At 34.2% G+C, this 24,609-nt stretch overlaps 4 protein-coding genes across 5 annotated transcripts; 3 read left to right on the plus strand and 1 right to left on the minus strand.

Moving 5' to 3' along the window:
• The first annotated feature begins 2,193 nt into the window (after positions 1–2,193).
• LOC149731485 (uncharacterized) lies at positions 2,194–8,087 on the plus strand. Its single transcript, XM_089884631.1, has 9 exons — positions 2,194–2,830; positions 3,533–3,738; positions 4,130–4,232; positions 4,303–4,500; positions 4,710–4,855; positions 5,439–5,501; positions 5,767–5,870; positions 6,281–6,431; positions 6,711–8,087. The coding sequence occupies exons 1-9, from the start codon at positions 2,758–2,760 to the stop codon at positions 6,756–6,758; spliced, it is 1,092 nt and encodes a 363-aa protein (XP_089740757.1). The 5' UTR covers positions 2,194–2,757; the 3' UTR covers positions 6,759–8,087.
• Positions 8,088–8,305: 218 nt separating this feature from the next.
• Positions 8,306–10,330, plus strand: LOC149731486 (uncharacterized). Of its 2 annotated transcripts, none has more exons than XM_089884633.1 (4): positions 8,306–8,891; positions 8,947–9,123; positions 9,233–9,339; positions 9,513–10,330. In XM_089884633.1, the coding sequence occupies exons 1-4, from the start codon at positions 8,793–8,795 to the stop codon at positions 9,721–9,723; spliced, it is 594 nt and encodes a 197-aa protein (XP_089740759.1). In that variant the 5' UTR covers positions 8,306–8,792; the 3' UTR covers positions 9,724–10,330. The 2 variants fall into 2 exon arrangements, with proteins under 2 accessions (XP_089740759.1, XP_089740760.1); XM_089884634.1 differs by having other exon boundaries at positions 8,308–8,891; positions 9,233–9,308.
• Positions 10,331–10,821: 491 nt separating this feature from the next.
• Positions 10,822–15,060, plus strand: LOC149731487 (uncharacterized). Its single transcript, XM_089885539.1, has 13 exons — positions 10,822–11,018; positions 11,445–11,655; positions 12,335–12,441; positions 12,610–12,685; positions 13,021–13,112; positions 13,226–13,230; positions 13,423–13,588; positions 13,642–13,810; positions 13,862–13,959; positions 14,022–14,093; positions 14,171–14,326; positions 14,456–14,618; positions 14,889–15,060. The coding sequence occupies exons 1-13, from the start codon at positions 10,920–10,922 to the stop codon at positions 15,005–15,007; spliced, it is 1,533 nt and encodes a 510-aa protein (XP_089741665.1). The 5' UTR covers positions 10,822–10,919; the 3' UTR covers positions 15,008–15,060.
• Positions 15,061–15,544: 484 nt separating this feature from the next.
• On the minus strand, positions 15,545–24,569 carry LOC149731488 (vesicle-fusing ATPase-like). Its single transcript, XM_089884625.1, has 18 exons — positions 24,305–24,569; positions 24,091–24,190; positions 23,738–23,777; positions 23,269–23,438; positions 22,919–23,078; positions 22,679–22,784; positions 22,391–22,544; positions 21,946–22,041; positions 21,196–21,361; positions 20,833–20,907; positions 20,111–20,298; positions 19,683–19,778; positions 19,160–19,270; positions 18,714–18,960; positions 18,101–18,180; positions 17,553–17,687; positions 16,267–16,436; positions 15,545–16,062 (listed from the first exon to the last, which is right to left on the minus strand). Exons 1-18 carry the CDS (start codon positions 24,424–24,426, stop codon positions 16,044–16,046), a joined length of 2,235 nt encoding a protein of 744 aa, XP_089740751.1. The 5' UTR covers positions 24,427–24,569; the 3' UTR covers positions 15,545–16,043.
• Positions 24,570–24,609: the final 40 nt, after the last annotated feature.

Raw genomic sequence — 24,609 nt, forward strand, 5'->3', positions numbered from 1 at the left:
CCAAGTTTAAACAGAGCTACAATGTTTTTATATCACTAAAGTTCACCGTGCGGTCACGTTGTACAGATATGGTTAAATGTAAAATACGCAACACTAGTTAATTAAACAGGCACATAACTGTAAAACATTTTATTCTCACAGTTAAAATCACAACATCTACATTACAACGATCTTAGCCAAGTTTGTGGTAAGTAACAAAACATTGCGTTTATACGGTTCATACAAAATTGTACGATCAGTCTGTGGGCTTGGTAAACTGGAGAGTAAGCAATTAATCGACTGTGTCGTAACTACGTTGCTGTTAGCCTGTTTACAACCAATCGAACAACTTTCCGTCGTATAGTTAACGAAACGTAAAAGACAAAACATGGACAAGAAAAAGAGATTAAAAAACATGACCCATCTTACCCCATTTTATCATACATGTTTTGGTATGCGAGTGGGATAAAAAATATTTAAAAAAATAAGATAAACCACAAACCGAACAAAGAATATAAAATATCACCCTGCAAAGTTATTTCGTGGTAACTGGTTAAGTGGGCATAACGCAGGATGAAACTAAACACCCGCCTAAGAGGTTAAGAATGTTTCCGAGAATTTTTTCGTCATTTATTTATTTTTGAGTAATTATGTTTCGCATATAGGTCATAGGATATAAAAAATACTGTACCTAGCTCAATACCAAGGATTTAAATGATTAACCTGAAAGTCATATAAGCACTATAAGGTGGCTGTTCTTTATGACCAGCAAAAATCACTAATAAAGTATTTTGTTATTTGATACTGTCACGTTTTATGAGTGACGGACGTGTTTTATTTGGAATTAACTATCAAAAGTATCTCGAAGATGATTATCGGAAGTTTCTCGAACCTCAATCTCCGCAGCTGAACGTCGTGATTCTTACTCACACTCACAACAACACGTAGTTAAGTTTAGTTCACCCTTGTATAATGTACTACCATAGTATATTCAGTAACTATGGTACTACGGACTGCAACACGCCTACATACCCAACAATTACGCGACGAAAAACATAAGCCGTGATAGCTGCCGCGTCTAGATACGTGACAGCATGAGTGTTTTGTTTGGCTCCAAACTTTGCAGTTACGTTCCACGACTTTCGTGATACGAAATTATCGTTTTATATACGCTGATAAAACAAATCAGAAACTCACATGCACAAAACATATGTATATAGTATAGCAATACTTTACGCATTGGAGCATGAAATTGTTACAGATCAGATACCTTGCAGCGAAAATAACAACTGTACATTTCCCCATGACATAGTGGTTAGCGCGCCTGCCTTTTATAGAACAGTGTATACGGGTTCAAGGCTGCGTCATGGGTGTGTTTTTGTGGACGCATGTGGCACTTAATCAAAAATTGACCGAAACCATCAGTGCTCTCTTAGGAATTCATTATCTAAATAACGAAGTTATATATGTGTTAGTTTGTCAGTGGGCACAATGTGTGCGTATAAAACAGAGAAATTCCGTGTTATAACGTCTGACGTTGCCACGCAAGGATAAATAAGTTATTTATATTCAGGTGGCGGACGATGGACAACTTTTCATTCTGTTTTTTTGTCTCATTTAGTAGTAAACAACGAAAATTCAAAAAATTATAAAACCATATATCCTCGCAACTCCCATAGACTGTTGTTAATTGTTTAAAACACGATCAGGATATTTGTATATTATGTGCTAAAGATGTCCCATTTTCCCCTACAGTATACTACGAATTTGTGATAACACATATAGGTGTACCCTTTCATTGCAGTCTTGTTTCTTTATTTTATGTTAAAACCAACAAATTTTGAGTTCCTTTATAAGGATAATATGTTGTTTTATTAAATACCACGCAGTTAAAGTGAAACAAACCTTCAATTAATAAAATCCTAATCGTAAACTTTATCTACGACTTAATTTCGGGATAGGTGTACCACACACGAGAAACGTGAATATAAAGCGACTTTTTCTAATTAAAAGCGACCACGAAAGTTCCCACAGATTTACAGGGTTAGACTTTTGTACGTGATGTTACTCTCGTAGCCTTGAAAATATTATTACAAAAAAGAAATCAATTTACGAAATAGGCAAGCAGTTCGTGTTATATTTGTCACCGAGATGTAATAATGTAATGAGAAGGAATGACGCATCCAAAACATGAGTAATATACGTTTACTGTTACATCACAGAAAAAAACTTTGAATGGTGTGTGATGCTATAAATATTTTCTTCAGAAAAATAATCTGACTTGAACTAAAAGCATCACGAAAAAGGTATTGAAAAGCATAATGCGTTATTTTAATTCTTGAAATAGTGCGGCGTGTGTGCAGTGGTGGGTGTGATCGGTATATAAAGGCAAACACTCCACTCCACAATTCAAAATCCACCTCTAAAAGACACCTTCTGAGTGTAATTGTAGATGATTTTTAAGATTTGGTTACTGTATTCGAAGATGACAGTTATTCAGACAGTTTACTTTTTGACATACTCAGCGTTCCATATTCGCTAATTGGAAGTGAGTTGAAAGAGTGCAGGAGGATGCGGTTTTATTGTCGAACATACGCAATGAATATGACGTACGGCCGAGTAACAAATATTTAGGTCAAATATGGAATTCCTCCGAACGATATTAAAAGTATATAGTTGCATACGTTATAACTGCTTGTAACATTTTGCTCTTTTATGCCTATAGAAGTTAGTTACTGCTGGTTAGTTAGCAAATAGAAAGCTTGACAACGAAAAACAATGAATTTAAATTCAATTGTTATAGCGAGTTTTGTTCAAGTTCTAATTTGTCTCTCATTTTGCCACCAAACGGGTAAGCATAAATGTTAATATAAATGCCATGACGTAATAAATTCTGAAAATCTAACCCTAATCTGATGCTTATAGAGTTGGACGACTCTTGTGTAAAGAAATATAGTAAAGGTTTGGTGTTACGAAAACGTAACTGACAAAATGTAACAGTTATATATTACAACAATTGGTTTGACTTGATTTTTGTCTGTTACATTTTCGTAGCTCCTGATCCTTACCATAAATGGCATTCTATATAACTTACTGTAATTTTACACTTCATTGCTATAAGACGGACGCGGGGGTGGAATCTACCTGCATCGGTTGGAACGTAAATGTAATAATAAATTGACAAATTTTGTTTGATGCTTGCACGATTTAAAAATAATGCTATTATCAATTATCGGTAATATTAGCGTTGTATATTCAGGATATTGTATGAAACCAAACGTTATTTATAATATATATATATATATATATATATATTTAAATTTATAAGTGCTCTTCTTATGCAAAACTATTTACTAAAATACGATTATATAATTCTGTAAATATTATTTTTATTAACTGCCAAATGGGACGGTAAGAAAGAATTAAAGCATCGACCATCTTTCCACAGCCTATTAGGCATGTACACTGAGTTTAAAAAAAGGGACAAGTGGTCACAAGGCGTTGTCCTTCACGCCCATATTTTGACATTTTTAACAAGTTTTTAAACATTTAGGAGCAATAACCGACAAGGTGCGCATGTTTTATCTCGACAAAACTTATTCGGAAGCTGAGAGATTTTGCCAACGTTGGAAGGGTAAACGATCCAGTTTGCTCAGTTTTAATCAACTTGATGAAAATCTGATAACAAGATTAAGTCTAGTTGCTGGAAGACGAAGCAATGGCACTTCTTCTGTGCCATTGTTTTATATTTCACGACCAGTAAGTTATGTTTCATACATTTTCTTTTGTTTAAAAATTTTCGTGAAGGACTTTAAAAACTTAGTTAAATATATTTTAAATTTGTTTGCTTATGGGAGAAGAGAATAATCCTTTCTTTTTTTTATGAACCATATAGGCCTTGTTTGATGACCAAGGGAGTTTTATTTACTTGCATGAATGGAAAGCGGTTGGAGAAATAGAGTTAATTCTATTTAAGAACATATGTGGCTTTAGATCTTTTTGATAGGAGTTGAATGCCAATATTTAATCTTACACGCCAACGTAAACTCGTAGTCCTAATATAACCTACGTCCTGTACAAAGTACAGTGTACATAAACTAATCGAATTCTTTATATAGTTAAATGTGTAACCAAAGTTTGCTTTTCACAGTCGTTCGACAAGAATCAGTGCACTGTATTCAGCCCAAACGACCAAATCCAGCAGTTTCAAGTAACTAACTGCGAAACAAGACAGCACTTTATTTGCATAAAACGTAAGTGGTATAAATACAAACGAGCGTTTACCCTTTTTTATATTTTGTTTTAACCGCATACATTTCGCAGATTTGAAATTAAAACCGGAAGTCAGAGAAATTGAAATTGTTGACGGGCCAGTTTCGTTGCCACAATATGAATTAAAATGTTCCCATTTTCTGGACGATCTCGCCCTTGCAAAAGTAGTCCACAGCAATGGGCGTGTATGGGGCTGGGAAATGAATTATCCTCAAACAGAATGGGTTATAGAAAGGCGCGAACATTTTGGTAATTGATTGACTACTAACCTTTATTTTTATTATTTTCAATATCGTTAACTGATCCGCGCGTTGCGATTTACACACGATTGTCACACTGTACACGTGTTCCATCTTACCCCGCTCTACTATACACCAACAGCCGTATATGCCAGTATTTTAACCGTTTACCTGCTGTGTGACAGTTCAATTGTTTACTAATCTTAAATTGTTTTTTAGTTCGGCTTCGCCCGCTTTCGTCCGTACAAACGATTCTGAGTGAAAATAAAGTAGAGCTTAACGTAACACATATGGATGTATTTTGGGGCAAGTCAGCAACTGTTGGTTCGAGACATTCGTTTCAGTCGAGTTACTGGGCAGGGGAGGTAGGTTTTTGAGGCATATGTTTATAGGTGTAAATTTATCATGGCTAAATTATCATTATGACCCAACCTTTGGGTCAATGCTATACTTGAAGCCTATAGTCTCCCAAGTGTATAAGTCTTCGGCACATTTTTTTCCAATTCCTTATTAACTTATTTTAATTAAATGTTAGTAACTCAGTGTAAGCATACCATATGTTGGGTGCAACAGCTACGCTTTTAATCGACCCTCTTTCTTACACTTTTTACCCATAGACTGTTGTTTTCCTGTTAATTTCCTTAATTCTTTTCGTTCTTTAAAATATCATGATTATTACTATCGTTTTCAAAAGAATATAGTAGGGTGGGGGGAAATGGGACATCTTTTTATTCTATTTTCTCGATCTATTTGGTAGTAAACAAAGAACATTCAAAGAATTATAAAACCGTATCCCCATGACTTCCATAGACCGTTGTTAATTGTTCAAAACACTATCAGGTTATTTAGATATTAAGTGCTAAAGGTGTCCTGCATCCCCCCTACTTTAAAGTTGCGTTATATTTAATGTAAATATCATTGGTCTTATTCAGTCTTATATTTTTGTAGATCCAAATATCACATGAACAGCATCCGAAGTTGGGATTTATCGGGCTTTCGTTTATGCTCAGGGTAAGAAAACTTAACACTTTATTTCTGTTTAATGAATATATATACTACCGTGGGGTAAGATGGAAAAACACATGTATGATCCCATATTTCCCAAACTTGTTTAACAACGCATTTTAAAAGTCGTGAGGTCACACTTATACAATTCTGTAAATATATTCTTTGTTTACTACCAAATGTGACGAAAAAAAACAGAATGAAAACAAGTCAAGTTTTACCCCCAGCATACTATATATACAATAATAATTATATTATTTTGTATTTCTAGGAACGTCTTCACCCGAAAAACGACCACTGGGAACCAATATTAAGAAATTTAATTCAAACTAACTTAATAAGACCAAGCAATCGAATTCATTTAAAAATAGAAAAGTAAGTAATATTCGTGATTGGCTTCAACAACCATGCTTTTTAAATTACGTTATTATCAACACTTTTTATCCATACGTGTTTTAACTACTGTCGTTTTGCTGTTGACTCCTTTCTCTTCATTTTTGAATAATACGATCGTCGCTATCGGTTTTTTAATTAGGTTATAACAAGGTGGCGGAAGATGGGACACCTTTTTCCTATTTTTTTCTCGTCTTATTTGGTAGTAAACAAAAAACGTTCAAAGAGTTATAAAATCGTGTCCCCACAACTCCCATAGACTGTTGTTAATTGTTCAAAACGCGATCAGAATATTTGAATATTATGTGCTAAAGGTGTCCCGTCTTATCCCACCCTACTATAAATATTTTATTCCTAAACCGACTGTAATTAAAAAAATATTTTCCTTTTAGTTTAATGAAAGCAGGGTCGAACCAGAGATCCCACAACGTTTTAAATCATGCTATCGGGTACAGGACTTGGACAAGATGTGGTCACAATTTTGATTTTTTTGAAAGAACGTGGCTCGTTCATACGATACCAATAGAATTATCAACAAGTCAGGTATATACTAAAACATGCTATAGTGAGGTGGGGGTAAGATGGGACACTATTTCACTCTATTTTCTCAAACCATTTGATAGTAAATAAAGGACATTCAAGGAATTATAAAACCGTATCCTTGCAACTCCTATATATACCCCGTTGTGAATTGTTTAAAACACGATCAGGAAATAACGGATTTAGGTGCTAACGATTTCCTATATCTCACCCCATGGTACTAAGAGAAAAGGACTAGATGACAGTATTTCTTCGTTTAATTTAGTAAATCCTTTCCCACAGTTTTCTGTTTTACGGAAACTTCCAATAACTACTAGAAACGTGAAGTGAGAAATGTAATTTCAAGCAACATGAAAATTCGTTACCAAGTACGACGTCGCACTGGATACTTCTGCGTTGAAACATTCAGTCAGTTCAGCCTAATGAACGGAGGCATACCGTGTATTACAGACTATGTGAAAAGCACTGTGCACGTCAATGGAAAGCTATGGACCGTCCAACGCCATGGTAAAGGGGTTGGAGCGGCTACCACTACCTCAGAGGAAACCGGTTCGAGGGTCGACGCTGCTACCATTGTGGGCGCGTTTATACCTAGGAAAAAACTTTATTATAATTGCTTTAAATCCGTGGTTTCTTAAGCTGGGTTGTCTAAATTGTCAGCGATACATATAAAATCATGTCAAAATCAAATTAAATAATCACCCATAAAGTTACATAATATATATGTTCTATTTCGTATAAGCAGACAGGTGCATGAAACAGAACACACGTGTTAAAACGACGGTCTTTCCCAGCGCACGCCACGCGAGGATATATATGTTATAGTAGAGTGGGATGATGGGACACATTTTTACAGCACATAATACCCAATTATAATGATCGTGTTTTAAGCAATTAACAACGGTCTATGGGAGTTGTTAGAATACGGTTTTATAATTCTTTAAATGTTTATTGCTTACTATAGATTCGGGCGAGAAAATAGAATAAACATGTGTCCCATCTTCCCCCACACTACTATATACTTTGTTTCACTCAACTCGTTAATAACGCTGTATACTCTGTCGGTATAGTGTCGATACGGTATCATTTAATTCACATTTTGACGTTACGCTTGTTTGTTCACTATCTATAATTTACCACCGGCTTATAACAGACAAACAAAACTCACTTTAATACAAACAAAGCAAGTTAGGTCTGTTGTACGCCTACCTTATAATAAATATCTCTCGGGGCTATATGCTAAAATAGATTTAGCACGTAAAAATTTGCATGTAAGGATAATCGTTGTAAAATTGTCAATCGTTACTGTTTAGTGCAACATTAAATTAAAACATTAAGAGAGTAGAGTTATAATGAATACGTACCAATTGACTTGGTTGAAAAAGGACATTAAAAAAGATATTGCAGAATGCAAAAAACGTTTGTGTCACTTGGCATACACAATTTTTAACGTACGTTTTCTACTCGAAACCGTATATACAATAACATGTTCTGCTCAGTAATCATCTGTCAATTTACTGAGATACATCAATATTGAGTAGACCATGGATACATGTAGTATTATATGGAATGTCCAGTCTTTCGAATCTGTTTGTATATGCTAAATTATAGCGCCGCAGGCTTATAGTGCATTTTTAGCATAAGATTATAATATTGTTAATATAGCGACACTAGTGTATTTCGTACTGTCACGGTTCGAACCGGTGTAGATTCCGTGGTAAACCATCTGTAAACTGAGTTAAAACTGGCGCACATTGCTGCAGTTAATGATTACCCAGTCAGATTTTAGAAGTATAACTATAGAAAATTAGGTAAGATCATAGTATACTGAAGTGATAGTACGCTAACGAGACCACGTGACCACTTTTCACGCATGAGTGCACAGTTGCACTTTGCCCGACAGTTCAGCCAGACAGTGCAGTATAACAGTGCAAGGCAGAGTCCGTATATAAGCATTTTTATATGTTTATATACGGAAAAGGATCGCGAAAATTGTTGTATAATGTACAGTGACACATTTTTAATAGTTTAGCGAATTTGACTGATCGTTTGCGTAAAGAAATTACATTTGTAGCCAGATTGGAAATAATCATCATAGAGTAGCATATATACAATGGCCTCTGCTTAAACGAAAGTTTTCTGGGCGACCTATTTGCTGATTCACTAACCACAGGTAGCACCAGATATAAGAACTTTACAAGTAAAAATCTCAGAACTTATGCATTGAGTTCTGATCTGGCAGATATTCAACCCACTGTAATTATTGAAGATTTCGGAAACAATTCTAATGCAATTCACTGCGTTGTAGCAGATGGATTAAACATCAATAGAGTATTTTTTAAACTTGTAAGTTCAACTGGGGGCATGGTCCGCATGGATTACGATTCTGTTCTGGTTGCCCCAAATCCCTTTTCAGAAGAACGGCCTATATTTCTTTGTTCCGATCCACCACACTTGCTTAAGGTAAACTACTTTTTTTCTTATTTCTAATTTTTAATATTCAAATATTTTTTTGCAGACTGTCAGAAATTCACTCTGTTCATCGGGTTTTACTGGTACTCGGTTGATAAATTATAAAGGCATGGATATTTTATGGCAACATATTGACCAGCTATACGAACAAGAACAATCAACCATGTTGTTATTTCGAACCCGTTTAACAAAGGCACATATTCATCTAAATCCTTTCTCCAAGGTAGATATTTAATAACATGCAATTTCCATTTGTGTGACTAATGGTGTTTTAAACTTGCACCTTCTATATTGTACTTGGAGTTTTAAAAACAACTTTATTATCTTTTAAGATGAATCTTAAGCTGGCGAAAGATATCTTCAGTTTACAGGTGGCAAAAAACTTGGATTCTGTCCAGGGAGCTGAAGGTACAGCAATGTTTGTGGCTCATGTTACTGAGTAAGTTACAGTAAATTTACAAATTTCCTGTAACTTACTCAGTTTACAAATTTTACAGTAATTTTCCCAAATTCTTAAAATAAACATCAATTATGAATGTGAAACAAAATGATATATCAAAGTACCCTTTTTCTGTCAAATATTTTTATATTAATTAGAATGTTTTTATTTAGCGTGAAATGGGCAGACGAATGCAAGACCCAGATATACATCAGTTTGGATATTCTGTTGCACACTATACCCAAAGAAAAGTTATCAAAAAAATTAAAGGTGGGAACACCACATTCGGAACCAAAAATATGTGGACCACTGTATGTGATGCTCCGATGCCCAAAAGAAAAAAGTTGTAACTTTTTTTCTTTTACCGTTTTTTTTATTCTATAATCCTAATATTGATCTCAAGGAAGGGCCTCTGTCCTGCTTTATCAAAAAAAACCTTAAGAAATGATGTATTGGGTAGGATAGCAGGACAGATCGACACAGTCGAGGCAAAAGGCTATTTAAATTTATGGATAACTTTTCGCTTCTTAAACTGTATACACATGATAAGCATAAGCTGAATAATAAATAAAACATTTATACTGCACTAACTGATCGCACCCAGAGCAAAACTCTTTTTTAAAGGTCGGTATTATAATAAAATTTTCAAAATACAGTTCAAACAAGAATAATAAAAGGGCAGGAAAAGAACAAAGAAAAAATAAAGCAATGTGTTAAAATAAAATATAAGCGTTCATATATTTACAAATGTGTGCCGGGAAAACGACAGTCGTTATAACACAGGTGTTCTGTTTCATACACCTCGTGACCATTCTCGATAATTGTGTTATTTATAATTTTATATGCTCCTGTTTAGTTAAAAATACTACATTAACTGCTGTCCTCTTCATCCCTATCACCATGTATATCCAGCAAATGATCGATAAATATTTTCATAAATGTTGTTTCCCATATTTTATGAAACACTGCATTAAAATCAATTTCCCTTGGATTTTTGTGTGTTTTCTTCACAGCAAGAACGTAGATTTGCTGGAGCACATACAGGTAGTCTGCATATGGGCATTTCAGCAGTCCAGGCACTTTCTCCATCATGTCAATAATTGCATTAGAATTGTTTCCGAAATCTTCAATAATTACAGTGGGTTGAATATCTGCCAGATCAGAACTCAATGCATAAGTTCTGAGATTTTTACTTGTAAAGTTCTTATATCTGGTGCTACCTGTGGTTAGTGAATCAGCAAATAGGTCGTCCAGAAAACTTTCGTTTAAGCAGAGGCCATTGTATATATGCTACTCTATGATGATTATTTCCAATCTGGCTACAAATGTAATTTCTTTACGCAAACGATCAGTCAAATTCGCTAAACTATTAAAAATGTGTCACTGTACATTATACAACAATTTTCGCGATCCTTTTCCGTATATAAACATATAAAAATGCTTATATACGGACTCTGCCTTGCACTGTTATACTGCACTGTCTGGCTGAACTGTCGGGCGAAGTGCAACTGTGCACTCATGCGTGAAAAGTGGTCACGTGGTCTCGTTAGCGTACTATCACTTCAGTATACTATGGTAAGATGGTGCTGACACGTCCTAATGATTTGCCTTTGCCAAGTGTAGGCTACAGCAGTTACTATCTTCCGATACTAAAGGGCTTCGGAGAGAATATAGCTCTGGTAAGCGCTGGATAAATATATAGCTATAGATCTACAAAGCTTTCTTTGAATGTAACTTACTTTATCCACGCGTGGCTGGAAAACAACAGTCGTTATAACACGAATGTTCTATTTCATAGCTTACGAGTTACCTAAATGTTACTTCGGAAAAAATGTTTTTTAGGGATTTTTTTGTCTGGTAATAAATTTGGACAACCCATTTGTGACCTCTGGGTTAGAGGCGTATAGGCGCGCTATAACCACTATACCACGACACCGGTACATATACTTTCAACACTTTATTCTATTTTATTAAAGATAATATTTAACAGGGTTCATTCAGCATGTCTATAAATGTATCTTCTTTATTTGATGACAACCATTTGACCAAGATGAATATTATGATGACCAAATCACATTACCCGACATTACATTTTTTAACTTTAGGTTGATATTGGAAATGAAGAAGCAAGCTACACTTTCTCACAAGTACATGACAACTCAATCAAATATGCAAACCTACTAATAAAGTTAGGTATTGGCAACGGAGATGTTATTGCTCTCTGCTGTGGAAACTGCGCAGAGTATTTAATGCTGGTATTAGCTGCTGCTGAATTGGGTGTTAGTGTTACAACGTGTAATCCAAAACACACACAAAGTAAGTATTCATTAGAACCGCGCTCAACCTAAAATTGCGATATTAAAAAAGTACATATAGAAGGGTGGCGGAAGACGGGACACTTTTATCACATAATTCTAATGTCCTGTTTTTTTAAACAATTAACAACAGTCTATATGGGAGTCGCGAGGATACGGTTTTATAATTTTTACCTGTTCTTTGTTTACTACTAAATGGGACGAGAAAACACAATGAAAAAGTATCCCATCTTTCCCCACTCTACTATTTGTCTATTTATATGGTAATTGACATACTGTAATATATGATGCTCAATACGTGAACCAGTACTATAATATATCATATACATTAGAAGGGTTTAAATTCGTTCGGAAACTAAATAAACAGTCGTTATATAATTCCGGTAATTGGTTATATAATTTCCCGGCCGGTGGTAACGTGCGGGTTAACGCGCTCACCTGAAGCGCAAAGTTGACGGGTTCGAGGCTCGATGCTGCTACCATAGTGCGCGTGCGTGCTTCCTTGAGCAAGCACGGTAAATGCTTCAGCAGTCCCTCATTGTCGATTAAGTTGTGAGCTAAATAAAACAAAAATGAAAAATTTCCAAAAATATATTTACCCAAAAAGTTATATACCGACTGTCGTTGTCCCGTGACGCAGTTATAAATAAGTTGTTTTCATTTATCATTAAAACTTCCAGGTGAAATGATTCATCAGTTCAATGTTGTTGCACCAAAACTTGTAATTGCCGATTCAAATATCGTGGAAAAACTGGAGCATGTTTCAGAAGCTGTAACTGCCATTAAGGTTATTAACAACTGTTCCCAATGTTTGGTGCATGAAAGATTAAACGTGGTAGTGCATATCTGAGAGCTATTCCTATAAAACAGAACAGTTGCGTTATAACGACTGTCATAATAAATCGGCCGCACAAGAATAAGTAAGTTACATTCGTTCATATTGAATGTTTTGCAGAAAATAGCGACGCTTGGAAAACATGAGAAATATATCTGCTTACGGCAATCATTAAATCAAGAATATTCTGTGAAAGGTAGAAATAACTATTAACTATGGTAGGGAAAAGATGGGACACACAAGGAACATTCAAAGATTTATTAAACCGTATCCTCTCGGCTTCCATAGACCGTTGGTAATTGTTTAAAACCTGATCAGGATATTATGTGCTCAAGGTGTCCCATCTTTCCCCACCCTAATATATATACATATAAAGTATTGTTATCATAAAACAGTTTTTGAGTACTCCCAAATGCGACGAGAAAATAGAATGAAAACATGTCCAATCTTACCCCAACCTCCAACAGCCCCTGCTGTTTTTAAATAACAACTCGGTATAGAGGCATCTAAAGTGGCTCTGCTTGTTTTTAGAGTACGTTCCAGTGACGTCCAAACGAGACATTAGCAATACACCTTTTGTTCTCCCGTTTTCTAGCGGGACCACTGGAAAACCAAAAGCAGTTTAACATTCTCAAGCTATATATACTGCATACACCTTGCTATGGTCGTAAGTATATAAACTTCATTTAGCAAGCGATATAGCAATATTTTTACATGCGCTATATGCCTAATAAAGTGCTTGTTAGTCATATAGTAAAAACATCACTTCACAAAGTTACAAACGTAGCAATTCGTAAGCGGGCACGAGGTGTATGAAAAAGAACAGCTGCGTTGTGACGAATAACGTTTTCCCGTCATGCGAAGATTAAGTATTTTTCATATATGTTCACCCTTTGTATTCTGTGTGAGTTAATTGTTTATAATTACATCCAGAGCCACATTAAAGCTTCCCAACCACGGAATATGTTATTGCATTGTACCAATGTTTCATATGTTTGGAATGGTCACATCTCTCAGCGCTATCACGCAAGGCTGTAAACTCATAGTTGGGACTAAATTTGAAGCTTCGAGCAGCCTTGCCGCAATAGAAAAGTACAAGGTACATCAGTGTACGTTAATGTGTGGACATTTATAAGTATGATTTGACTCTAGATTACACACGCCCCTCTTGTACCACCAATGGTGATTGCGTTTTCAAAAGAAAACTTGCAAAAGTACGATTTGTCGTCCATGGAATACATTCTGTCTGCAGCAGCCCCTTTGCCAGTAAAAGTTGGTGACAACTTGAGGGAGCTTTGGAAAACCGTCAAGATAAACCAATGTTGTTGGACCCGCAAGCTTTACTGTCGAACTTAATTGTTTGCTTATACAGGTTATGGGATGAGTGAAGCCGCGCCACTGTCAGGTTGTCTGGAGCCGGACTGTCCAAAAGAATCAGTTGGTCGTGTAGCGTTTAATTTGCAAGTGAAGGTAATATAGCCTATATAGGCTTGTCATATTTTTTGGACTGTTATATTGACACATGAATGCAGGTTGTAGATGTTAAGACTGGCAAAGAACTGGGTCCGAATCTAGACGGAGAGTTACGGTACAAGGGGCCTCAGGTAAGCTACAGCATACAAACTTTTCTTAACGGTATATAAAGTCCACCAAACTAACATTGCTTTAATGTGTCCTTTAGGTATTTATGGGCTATTACAATGCTCCAGAAGCGACAATGAACAGTTTTGATGAAGACAATTGGTTTCGGAGTGGAGATATTGGGCACTATGACGAAAGAGGTTACATTTATATTGTAGACCGGTTGAAAGACTTGATCAAATATAAAGGATTTCAGGTGAAGAAACATATAATACCGATGTTTTAACGACTGTTGTTACCCCGCAACGCTAAAATAAATTAGTAAAACTAATTGCTCCTAACAAAAGTTAAACCCAGTTCGTTTATTTTGCTGTTTAAACAACAGGTATCACCGGCCGAGATAGAACGCGTTCTATTTGAAAACCCTAAAATTGCTGACGCAGCAGTATTTGGAGTGCCTGATAATGAAGCGGGAGAACTTCCGAGAGCTTTTATAGTAAAGAGGAAGGAATCTCTGACCGCCTCAGAGGTGCACGAGTATTTAAAAGGTAAAACGTTTTACTTTTAAAATAACTTTTCACATATAGTAGTGTATGTTGGGATGGGATACTAAATGCACCCCGAACTCCATGTTTCCTAATGTTGTTTTAAAATTTAAACACTTACTAACCCATTTTACAGTCGTGAAAATGTAATTTCTTTGTTTAATACCAAATGAGAATAGAACATACAATAAAAAAATGTCCCATCTTAACCTATGCCCTAATATTTTTCATTTTGTTAAAGCATGATAGAAATTTAATGCTGTTTTCCAACAGATCGCCTGTCAAGTTACAAGCAACTGCGTGGAGGTATTATCTTTCGAGATTCGATTCCGAAAGCACAGAGTGGGAAGGTTATCAGAAGGTCACTGCGGTCTGTTGAGAGTAAACTGTAGAAGTTGTGTGAATAATCAAAGTATTACTGTAAATACAAAAGTATGTGTACTGGTTTGGGTTATTTTCAGTATGTATAGTTTAGTTTAAGGCAGGTCAGGTTAAAAAACCTGATGTCTTGTAGATGGGTAAGGGGAAAAAATCTGATGTCTTGTAGCTGGTTTATTGTTCTTTGATAAAACAGCAAGACCAGGACAGTTGGACCAATTGTTATTACAAAAATGAAAGCTTTTTGGATTTTAATTTTAATTAAAAGTTAGGCACTTCTAACTGCACAGCATATTGTGTAGTGTAGCTGAATACACCCCATGGTCACTGCTAAGAAACTGTTAATAAAATATTGTTAGGGTAAGAAATTCCACTGCGTTGTGATAAACTGAGTTGTATAGTTATAACTGTGAGGGACAGACGACTTATATCAACCAGCAATGAATAGGAGAGGCTTCTGTTCACAGACTAGAGTCAAATTATTTCTAACAGTTTCATAATTCCTGTAAAATACTAAAACAAACTTAGTTTTAAGAGCTGTGTACAGTTAGTAGCGGTAGATCAATAAACGTTTATTGCACAAGTGATCAACAATACACACTACATCTAAGCACGTCACACCAAGGAATAATTTGTTTACTACCAAAATTGTGCATAAAAATACCCAGTTTTGGCATAACCATAGGCGCCAAACCTGGGGTAGCGAGGTAGGCAGGCCTACCCTGTAATTTTCTACACTATATTAAATATTAAAACTAAATATCGATGGCAACAACGTTTTTGCCTCCCCTGCATTTTAAAAAGTTAGCGCCTAACTAAGGGCAGTACTAATCAAAATTGGGTAAATATTAGACTGCTAATACTGGTTCCCCATTTTTATTTTATTTTAGCTTCATAAACAGAGAGTCGAATTTAATTTTATAAAGTACCTAAAAATTAATGGATTGTAGTTAAACATGTTTTCATTCACTATATAAAGATATACTGATAGTAAGATAATTTACAGCACCCTATACAGGTGAGATGAAGTGTGTGGATCCAATAAAAACATCATGACCTTTCTTGCAACCTGCGTGTAGTTTACAATGTTTTTAGCTGTTAACCAGTAAGACATACCATACACAATTGCTATATACACTCTGTGCTCATCATCAAGCTAAAAATGCTATTTTTAAAAATGTAAAAAAAGTTTAATTTTTTTCAAAACTTTTTTTACCTTAGTTATATTTTGTAACTTTTTTTATATTAAAAAACAGTCACTAGATGGACTCACTGAGCTTCTTCTTCTAACAAAGTGAGGAAAGTCGGGACACGCATTGTTGATTCTGCTTGTTCCGCTGTACCGACCATGTGTATCAACGATTTTATGCCCACCCATGCAGAACGACCACTAATAAGGCGTTCAATCGAACATCGTTCTTCGGGAGTGAAAGCATCCAATAGCTGGGTGACATGAGAAAAAAGTTTGTAAAAATTTATAGGCATAACTTTATGGGTTTTCGCAACTTTTAATTTAAAAAACTTTTTACTTGGAACACTTTAGCAAACCTTTCAAGGGGTGCTTAAGAAAATATTACTGCCACTTTTGAAACAGGAGTGACATGGTATGTTTTAGACCACTACTTTTACTCTTATAAATGGTTTTACCCTGCTGCTAGGTGTATTCCTAAATCATCTAAAGCATACTGCATTCACCACATTATTCAATGATGTTTCCTGTGTTATTGACTATGAATTTAACTGTTATTTTAACAAATTCACCTTATATTTCGCTTAAATACAAAAATTATGATGCCTATGTCTGTGTGAGAATATGCTACATTTTTTGTGGTATATATATTTATACTTAACTTGTTTTAACTTTGAATTAGAATAAAAATATATTTATTTGGGTAGGCGATTGGTCAGTACCCTGTTCTTATGCAACAAAATATATTTTTACAAAATATTTTTTTTAAGGTTACTGCTCTCTCTGGCAAGGTAGAAGTATTTCTAAAATGAAATGAGACAACACCGTTTAGACCAGTGACTAACACCTTTATAATTACAATTTTACACTTCAAATCCTGGTTTAAAAATCCAAAGGAATATGAAATTGTAACATAACACCTTTATATTATGGATTGTACATTAGTGAATTATATGAAAGCATTTCTGTATTGATTTATAAAGAAACCTATCTAAATGTATTGATTACAATTTCCCTTGAGATACATTTCTGATTAAGAAATTTCAATGGAGCTTATTAAGAGATTTGAACCATATGGTTACATTTTATACTGCTTTTCAAATGGGACTTGAATATAGGAGCAAATGTTAAAAAAAATCTTATGTAAATCGCTGATAAACCAAACTAAATCACACAAGTTTACATAATACTTTAGTAAAATGCAAGGATAGTTAGACATGCATTACTAGAGAACAAATTTAGTTCCTATATTTAATAATAAATACAGTGCAGAAAATTCAAGAGTCAGCCTGCCTACCCTGCCACCCCAGGTTTGGCGCCTATGCATAGTATAGCTATTACACTAACCAGCAAACACAAATTGTTTTTACCTCTAATGTTGTGGTAATATGCTGGGCCTTTGATAGGCATGGTACGTGTATATGCGAGCTGAAACATTTCTCCATTCCCATTTCATGCAGAAGATCTTTGTTACTGGAAGTCCCAATCACCAACAAGCGACGTTTCTATCATTAAAATAAAAAAAGATAAAAAAAATTATTTCTGCAGCATAGAAAAACTTATAATTAATAATTATACCCTCCACCATGAAAAAAAAAAAATCCAAAATTCTACCATTTTTGTTATAATTATTAATGTATTACCCTACACCTGAAAAAACATACCAAAATTCTACCATTTTTGTAATAACTTATAAATATTATTAATCACCCCTCGAAAAAAACATTACAAAAATTCATACCATTTCACCCCCCCAAAAAATTTTGAAAATTCATGCATTTTTGATTATTAAAAAAAATCATTATCCTTTCAAGTAGGATAGCTTTTGAAGTTTAATAATTCATAACTAATTACTACAGCTCATAAAGTATGCATGAGGTTCATACTGATGGATTCACAGCCAAGAGATTTGACTTACCGGTGGTGGTAGGTTCTTAAATAAAACCATCAAGGCTTGTGTGACGGTGTTTGAAAATCGGGGACCAATCGGGTTATAATCTTAAAAAAGAAAATTATTTAGAAAACTTTCAAAATTAATTTTACCTATAGGCTATACATATAGTGAGGAATGAAATGCACATTTTATGTTCATTTATGTTCAATTTTAACCCATTTATCCTGTGCCCTGTGATCACTTTACCAAGTATTTAATTTTGCAGAGATATTTTCAATATTTTTATGATTTTCTTGGCTTTTCGACACCATAGACTCAGAGTGACCACTGGGTTGCAGCAATTTCCTTTAAGCATCTTGCCCAAGGCCATATATGCCCTTGGTAGTAACATACATAGTTTAATGTTTTTGGTGTTATACTAACTGTAGCAGTGTAATATGTTTAACACTGATATAAAAGTTAAAACAAAAAAGTAAAATAAAAAAAATTATAAAAAACTTAAATAATTTAGAATTAGACTAAAAAAAAATTAAAGAAATAATATCCAACAGTCAACCACTGGATTTTGTGATTAGAAAGACACTTAACTTCCAACGAACTCACCAATCTCTACAAACATAAATAATTCAAACCTCACCGATTAGCTTTTCAATATCGTCAATCACCACACAGCTGAGTTGTGACTTGTAGGCGTCGTCAAAAACTTTCTTCAAGTGTTGGCATTTCGCCGCTTCCGAGAAACCCACGAGCTCACCAGGAGAGCAGATCTTTAGAAACGGGAAGCCAGAATCAAGTGCAATCCTGGTAGCAAGAGCAGTTTTTCCACATCCAACTGCTCCAGTGATAAGCACGCTAACAAGAGGTGTCTTGTTGCTGTTTCGGACCTTTATAGAAAATTTTAGCCGTTATTTGGTAAACTTTATATAAATCATTATATTAATGATATACAAATCAAAATTAATCATAATTTTAATGATGTACAAAAAGTAATTTTTAAATGTCCTTTGAAAAAGTATTTTTATTTATTCTTTTTAACTGAGACAACCCAGAATGTTGAAAAAAAATGATTTTTCACATAAAGACCTGGTTGACCAAAAGATCCCCGCTATCAAGTGCAGTTTGTACAGGTGGCCCCCACATAAGAACCCCGTTCCTCATAAAACGTTCAATGTCCTCTTCCTTAGCACCATACGCCTAACAAGAATCTTAGGTTTTAAAATCAAATGTAGGTAAAATGCAGCCGAAACAGAAGGTATAAAAATATTTAGAGAAATAAGTAACAAAAGAATTTTATGAAACTTTTTGTATGGTGGTTTCAATATAAACCAAAATCTTAATAAAATGTAGGTAAAATGGACAAGGTGTAAAAATAATATAGAAACATGTAACAAAAAATTTTTACAAATCATTTTGTAAAGTGGTTTTTAATATAAACCAGAACCTTAGGTCTTAAATGCATGTAAACAGCACCTAATACACAGGGTGTATTTGTATTATAAAACTATGCAACATACCTATTCTTAAAATATTCATACTGTGCTTAAAATATTCATTCAATAGTCCTAAATCTAAATAAACGATGAGTCAAAATATTTTGTAATCTTACTGGTTTGATGTCGTTTTCCAACCCAGCCATAAAATCTGCCCGACAAACTTTCAATTCATCGATTGTGTCAAGATCAACTTCTACTTTACTCCCAGCCTTTCAATAAATCAATAAAATATCAATTTTAGTTTGAAATAGCGTTGTTTTTAGCAACATCATTAAAATTCGGAAAAGTATCGAAAGAGCTATTTTTAAAAGAAGTGCAATTTTAATCAATAAAGTACCCAATAATCAATGAGGTCTTTGATTAACGACTTTTCTGTGTTTTTAAAAAAGTCCTCCTAAATTTCGTTAAAAAGAATAATAACATGAAACCGAGGGTACTAAAAAGACTCGTCTAAGACAATATTAAAAAATCAACATTCAGAATAAGAATTTCAAGAATAAATTATGAAAAAAAATTTATGAACTATATATATATTATATACCTTAGTATGCCTAACAAATGCACACGACTGTGCTGCACCGACAAGCCCTGCAAGTTCAGCACCACTAAAGTTCTTGGTGAGTTGCGCAATTTCGCGGAGGTTGACATCGTCATCAAGCATGTCTGAGCTTTTCATCTTTTCCGTATGGATGTTGAGGATCTCAAGTCTCCCGTTCTCGTCGGGAAGTCCTGGAAGCAGGGTTTAACAATGACCCAGACTGAATTTTCGTGCCACTTATGCAAAAGTTGCTGTTTACCAAATTATAATTACTAAGTAATATAACCATAGGCCTCAATAATATGTGTAATATTATTTGAAATTTGCAAACTATATATATATATATATATATATAATACATACAATTAAGGGAACACCCTTTAAAAGATCATACCAATAAAAATTTAAATTTGTATATTAATACCTTTATTATATCACATTTGACCATCTCATTCTCTACCTATTTACAATTTTTAATTTTTTTTGTTGGTATGCCCCTCTGTCTTCGCTATTAATATAATGCAGAAAACAAGGTTTTAAACCTATTTTTATAATGAATTACAAATACATCAGGCATACCAAACACAGCCCATCTGCATTGGAAAATCCTACAGTAAACTGTTTAATAATACAAGGTAATACATGCACCAATTTTAACAGTGTACCAGAATTCACAATATCATTTCACCCTGATTGAATATACACAATACAGAAACATTAACCACCTATTTCTTTCTTTACTTCGAGCCTTCCAGGTCTAAGCAAAGCATCGTCAATAAGATCCGGTCTGTTCGTCATACCTAAAGTGAATTCGGATTTTTTGTAACAAAATTAAAGTATAACATCTTTTTTTTTAATTTTAACAAAAAATATATTTTTTAGAGCAGGTAAAAGCTGTTTTTATTCACGGCTGATTTTTAATTTGGTAGCAAAACATACAATGTCACCCTTGTTGAAAAGTCGAGACGGCAGGACTCCTCTGGCAGTAACATTTACCAATGCCTGAGAACTGAAAGATACCATACACATTCAAGACTTTGTACACAATATATATAAGACTAAAGTCTCGTTATCCACAAAATTCTCACCAATGACCAGAATGTTGTTGAGTGGTTCCACTCCATCTATCTTCGAAAGCAGTTGGTTGACCACAGTATCGTGTACACCCGATGCACCAGACACACTCCCTCTTTGTTTACATATGGCATCAATTTCATCAAATATTATGATGTGTAGACCGCTGTTTATTCCAAGCTGGTAAAAGATATTACAGGATTATTGTTTAGAGTAGCTCTATTTTGTTATCTTGGCACTGAAGCCATTTTGTCACTATCAACCCTATTATTATTACTGCCACATGGTATATTACAAAAATAATGCAATCACTTTCAGTATGTTTTAGTTGTCTTTCAAAGCGTTTTGTTTATGTTTCATTCACCTAACATACTTTTATAGTGAGTCAAGTCATTTCTTAGTTCGATATGTAATAAACAAGTTTTACACCAAACTTAAAATATGTTTAGGACTTATGATTAAGGTATGATGTTAAAGTATGGGTCACTGGTGGAGTTTTTAGGCGTAAAACAGCACTGTAAAAACATAACTACTGTAATATATATAGTAAGACATGGGTCATTTTTTCATCCTCTTTTCTCATCTCATTTGGTAGTAAACAAAGAATATTTAAACAACAATATACCTGTATCCCTGCGACTCTTAAAGACTGTTGTTAATTGTTCAAAACAATAAACTACGTCAGTAATATATAATATTACTTTGGCTAGCATGTAGTAAATAAGATAATAAAAAAAAAATCACAATAACCCCCAAAAAATCACCTTTTTCTGTTCTTCTTCTGCAGCTTCGAACAACTTTCGAATATTCGATTCTGACTCTCCAACATATTTGTTCAAGATTTCAGGACCGTTTACAATCTAAAAAATGAAGTTTTACAGCCAACGTTATGAATACATATGACAATTGAATTGCTAGAAATACCCTGCATGAACATGATACAATATCAACATAGCAATCCTAGATTTGGTTTACACATTTCATATTTGTCAAAATAAAACAACTATATATTTGATTATATAGATAATACAATAAATCAGTTAAGAAATGGGAAATAAAAACAAAACGGTTGTTGTTAAACCACGCTATAGGTAAAATTTTATTCAAAAAAAATTTTTTTTTAAATTTGTTTTTGTTTAAAAGGGGGGGGGGGGGAAGGGTCACGACACCTGAAACCCCACTGGCGGCGCCACTGCAAACAGGTATTACCTGCGGTTCCCTGGCACTTAACATTGTGCCTATCTGTCGGGCCATCAGTGTTTTGCCACAACCTGGAGGTCCATGGAGCAAAATACCTTTAACATGCTTGGCTCCCATCTTTTCTATAACATCTGGAGGGAGAACTCGGGACGCAAAAGCTCGCCTGACAATTTTGACAAGTTTAAAAAAAAAACTAAATTAAAAATAAAATTTGGCAATCAACTTTTTTAGAAAATAATTTTGTAGTCCAGTAATGAATTACTGTTTGGCCACTTAATTTTTACAGAGGAAAAGTACCGAAAAATCTCTTTGAATTCTTCATCTAGGCCTCCAATGCCGAGTCTTTGAAAGTCAAAGTCAGGATTTATAATTCCAGCATTTTGCTTTCTTATTCTGTGCTTTCCTGGGGAAAACAATGATTTTCAAACTAGAATACCCATGTTGGGCCATGTATGTATGAACTAGTGACCTTTTTTGATGCCACAGTAAAAGTAAATGCATTTAAGGAAAAGTTTAGGTAAAGAATATTGTATTTACCTCCTAACAAAATAGAGGACTCTGGTGCAGACGAAAACATTACATTTGTTTCTCCGAGACTGAACAATCCTGTTAACCTTCCATTTACTTGCATTGCACTCTTAGTTTTGATCTCTTTGACAGTTAATATCAAATGTATATCATTCATGGTGACCAAAAACTAGAAAGTATAAAAAATTAAATATTTTTTCATGTATGTTTTAATAAAATAAAAAAATAAAAGACTGACATATATCTGATAGAAAAATTTCAAAACAAAATTAAACATTGCATTTATCATAACATTTAGAACACTCAAAATTTGGGTGAAAATTTAAATATTTCTTTATAACAGTAATTCCTTTTTTTACCTCTTGGTCTTCCATAAAGGAATGGTTAAATTCACGAAAATGCCTCGAGTAAATTTCCGCCATTTCATCAGTGTTGAAATTTATTTTCGTCTTAGCTTGTTGACGGCGAAAGAAATCAATTTCAAACACGACTTCTTGAGCTATAGCATCCGTCATTTTGCATGCTTGAACTGTAAAAATAAATACATTAATGAGGCAAATACTACGCACATTAGTAGTAAGGGAAAATTGCATAAAATTTACATCTTGTAAATGACCTTGCAAATACTGGTATTTAATAGGCAATTTACACTTTTTATAATATTTTCATATTGTTGAAATGTCCTTTGGTATAAATTATGAAAAAATAATGTAGAATACATCAAGTGAAATTTATGAAAAGTATTGGGAACACTCTGATATCACATGCACAATAAAAAGTATTTCTCAAAATGTAAAACTAGGAGTGGTAAACAGAATTATACGTTACCTCTTATTTTTTGTCCGATACCCAAATAGGCCCATTTTCTCTGAAAAGGAAACAGTTTATTAACAGCACCGATATACCCCATCAACATTCAATTCTATTTACTAAATGAAAATATGTCAATTGTACACGTTGAGTGTTTTGCGCAAAGAGACACAGACGCACACAATGGTAGCAGCGATAACTAGAGGAGAGTGCACAAAATTTTGTGCCATGTCATCTAATTTGATTCTTTTGCAATTTTCGTTGCAACGTTTGGTAGTATAGTCTGTTTTGAAAATTAAAGAAAAAACACTGCAATGTCCTATCTGTGGGGTAGAATTTCGGAAAGTAGTTAATTTAGTAAATATAGTTACCTGTATCCCGGAAAATCCAAGGCTGCCTTGTTGGATACCATCATCCGTTTTCACAGTGAATAAGAATTTTTGATTTCTTCCATTTTCCACAATAACATGACTGTAAATATAAAATATTTAGTACACTTTCATGACTAGATCAGTGGCAAGTAATGACTTAGTTAGAGCATTTATAAAAGAAACGCATTAAGTAGAATGTAAAAATTTTACTTACCTTTCATTTTTAAAATCGGAATAATTCGCAATAATACTGTTTGTCATTGACAAGGTATTGCTTGGGCATTTAGCCACTGAAAATTCACTAGCCCCGTGGCTCCCGAACGCTTTCATGTTCATTATGCTCTTAATAGTCACAGTTAACCGTCGATTCTCATACAAACTGAACTGCTTTGGTGCTCACTGCTTATAAATGTAACTAAACTTTCGTAAATTCTCGTGATCAAAAAATCTCCACGACACAGACAGAAACAGATTGCTAGCGCCGTCTTGCGGATGGAAAAAATTTAAAATTAGTGTAGG

This window comes from Ciona robusta, chromosome 9 (assembly GCF_009617815.1).
Source record: "Ciona robusta chromosome 9, ASM961781v2".
NCBI classification, from domain to species: domain Eukaryota; kingdom Metazoa; phylum Chordata; class Ascidiacea; order Phlebobranchia; family Cionidae; genus Ciona; species Ciona robusta.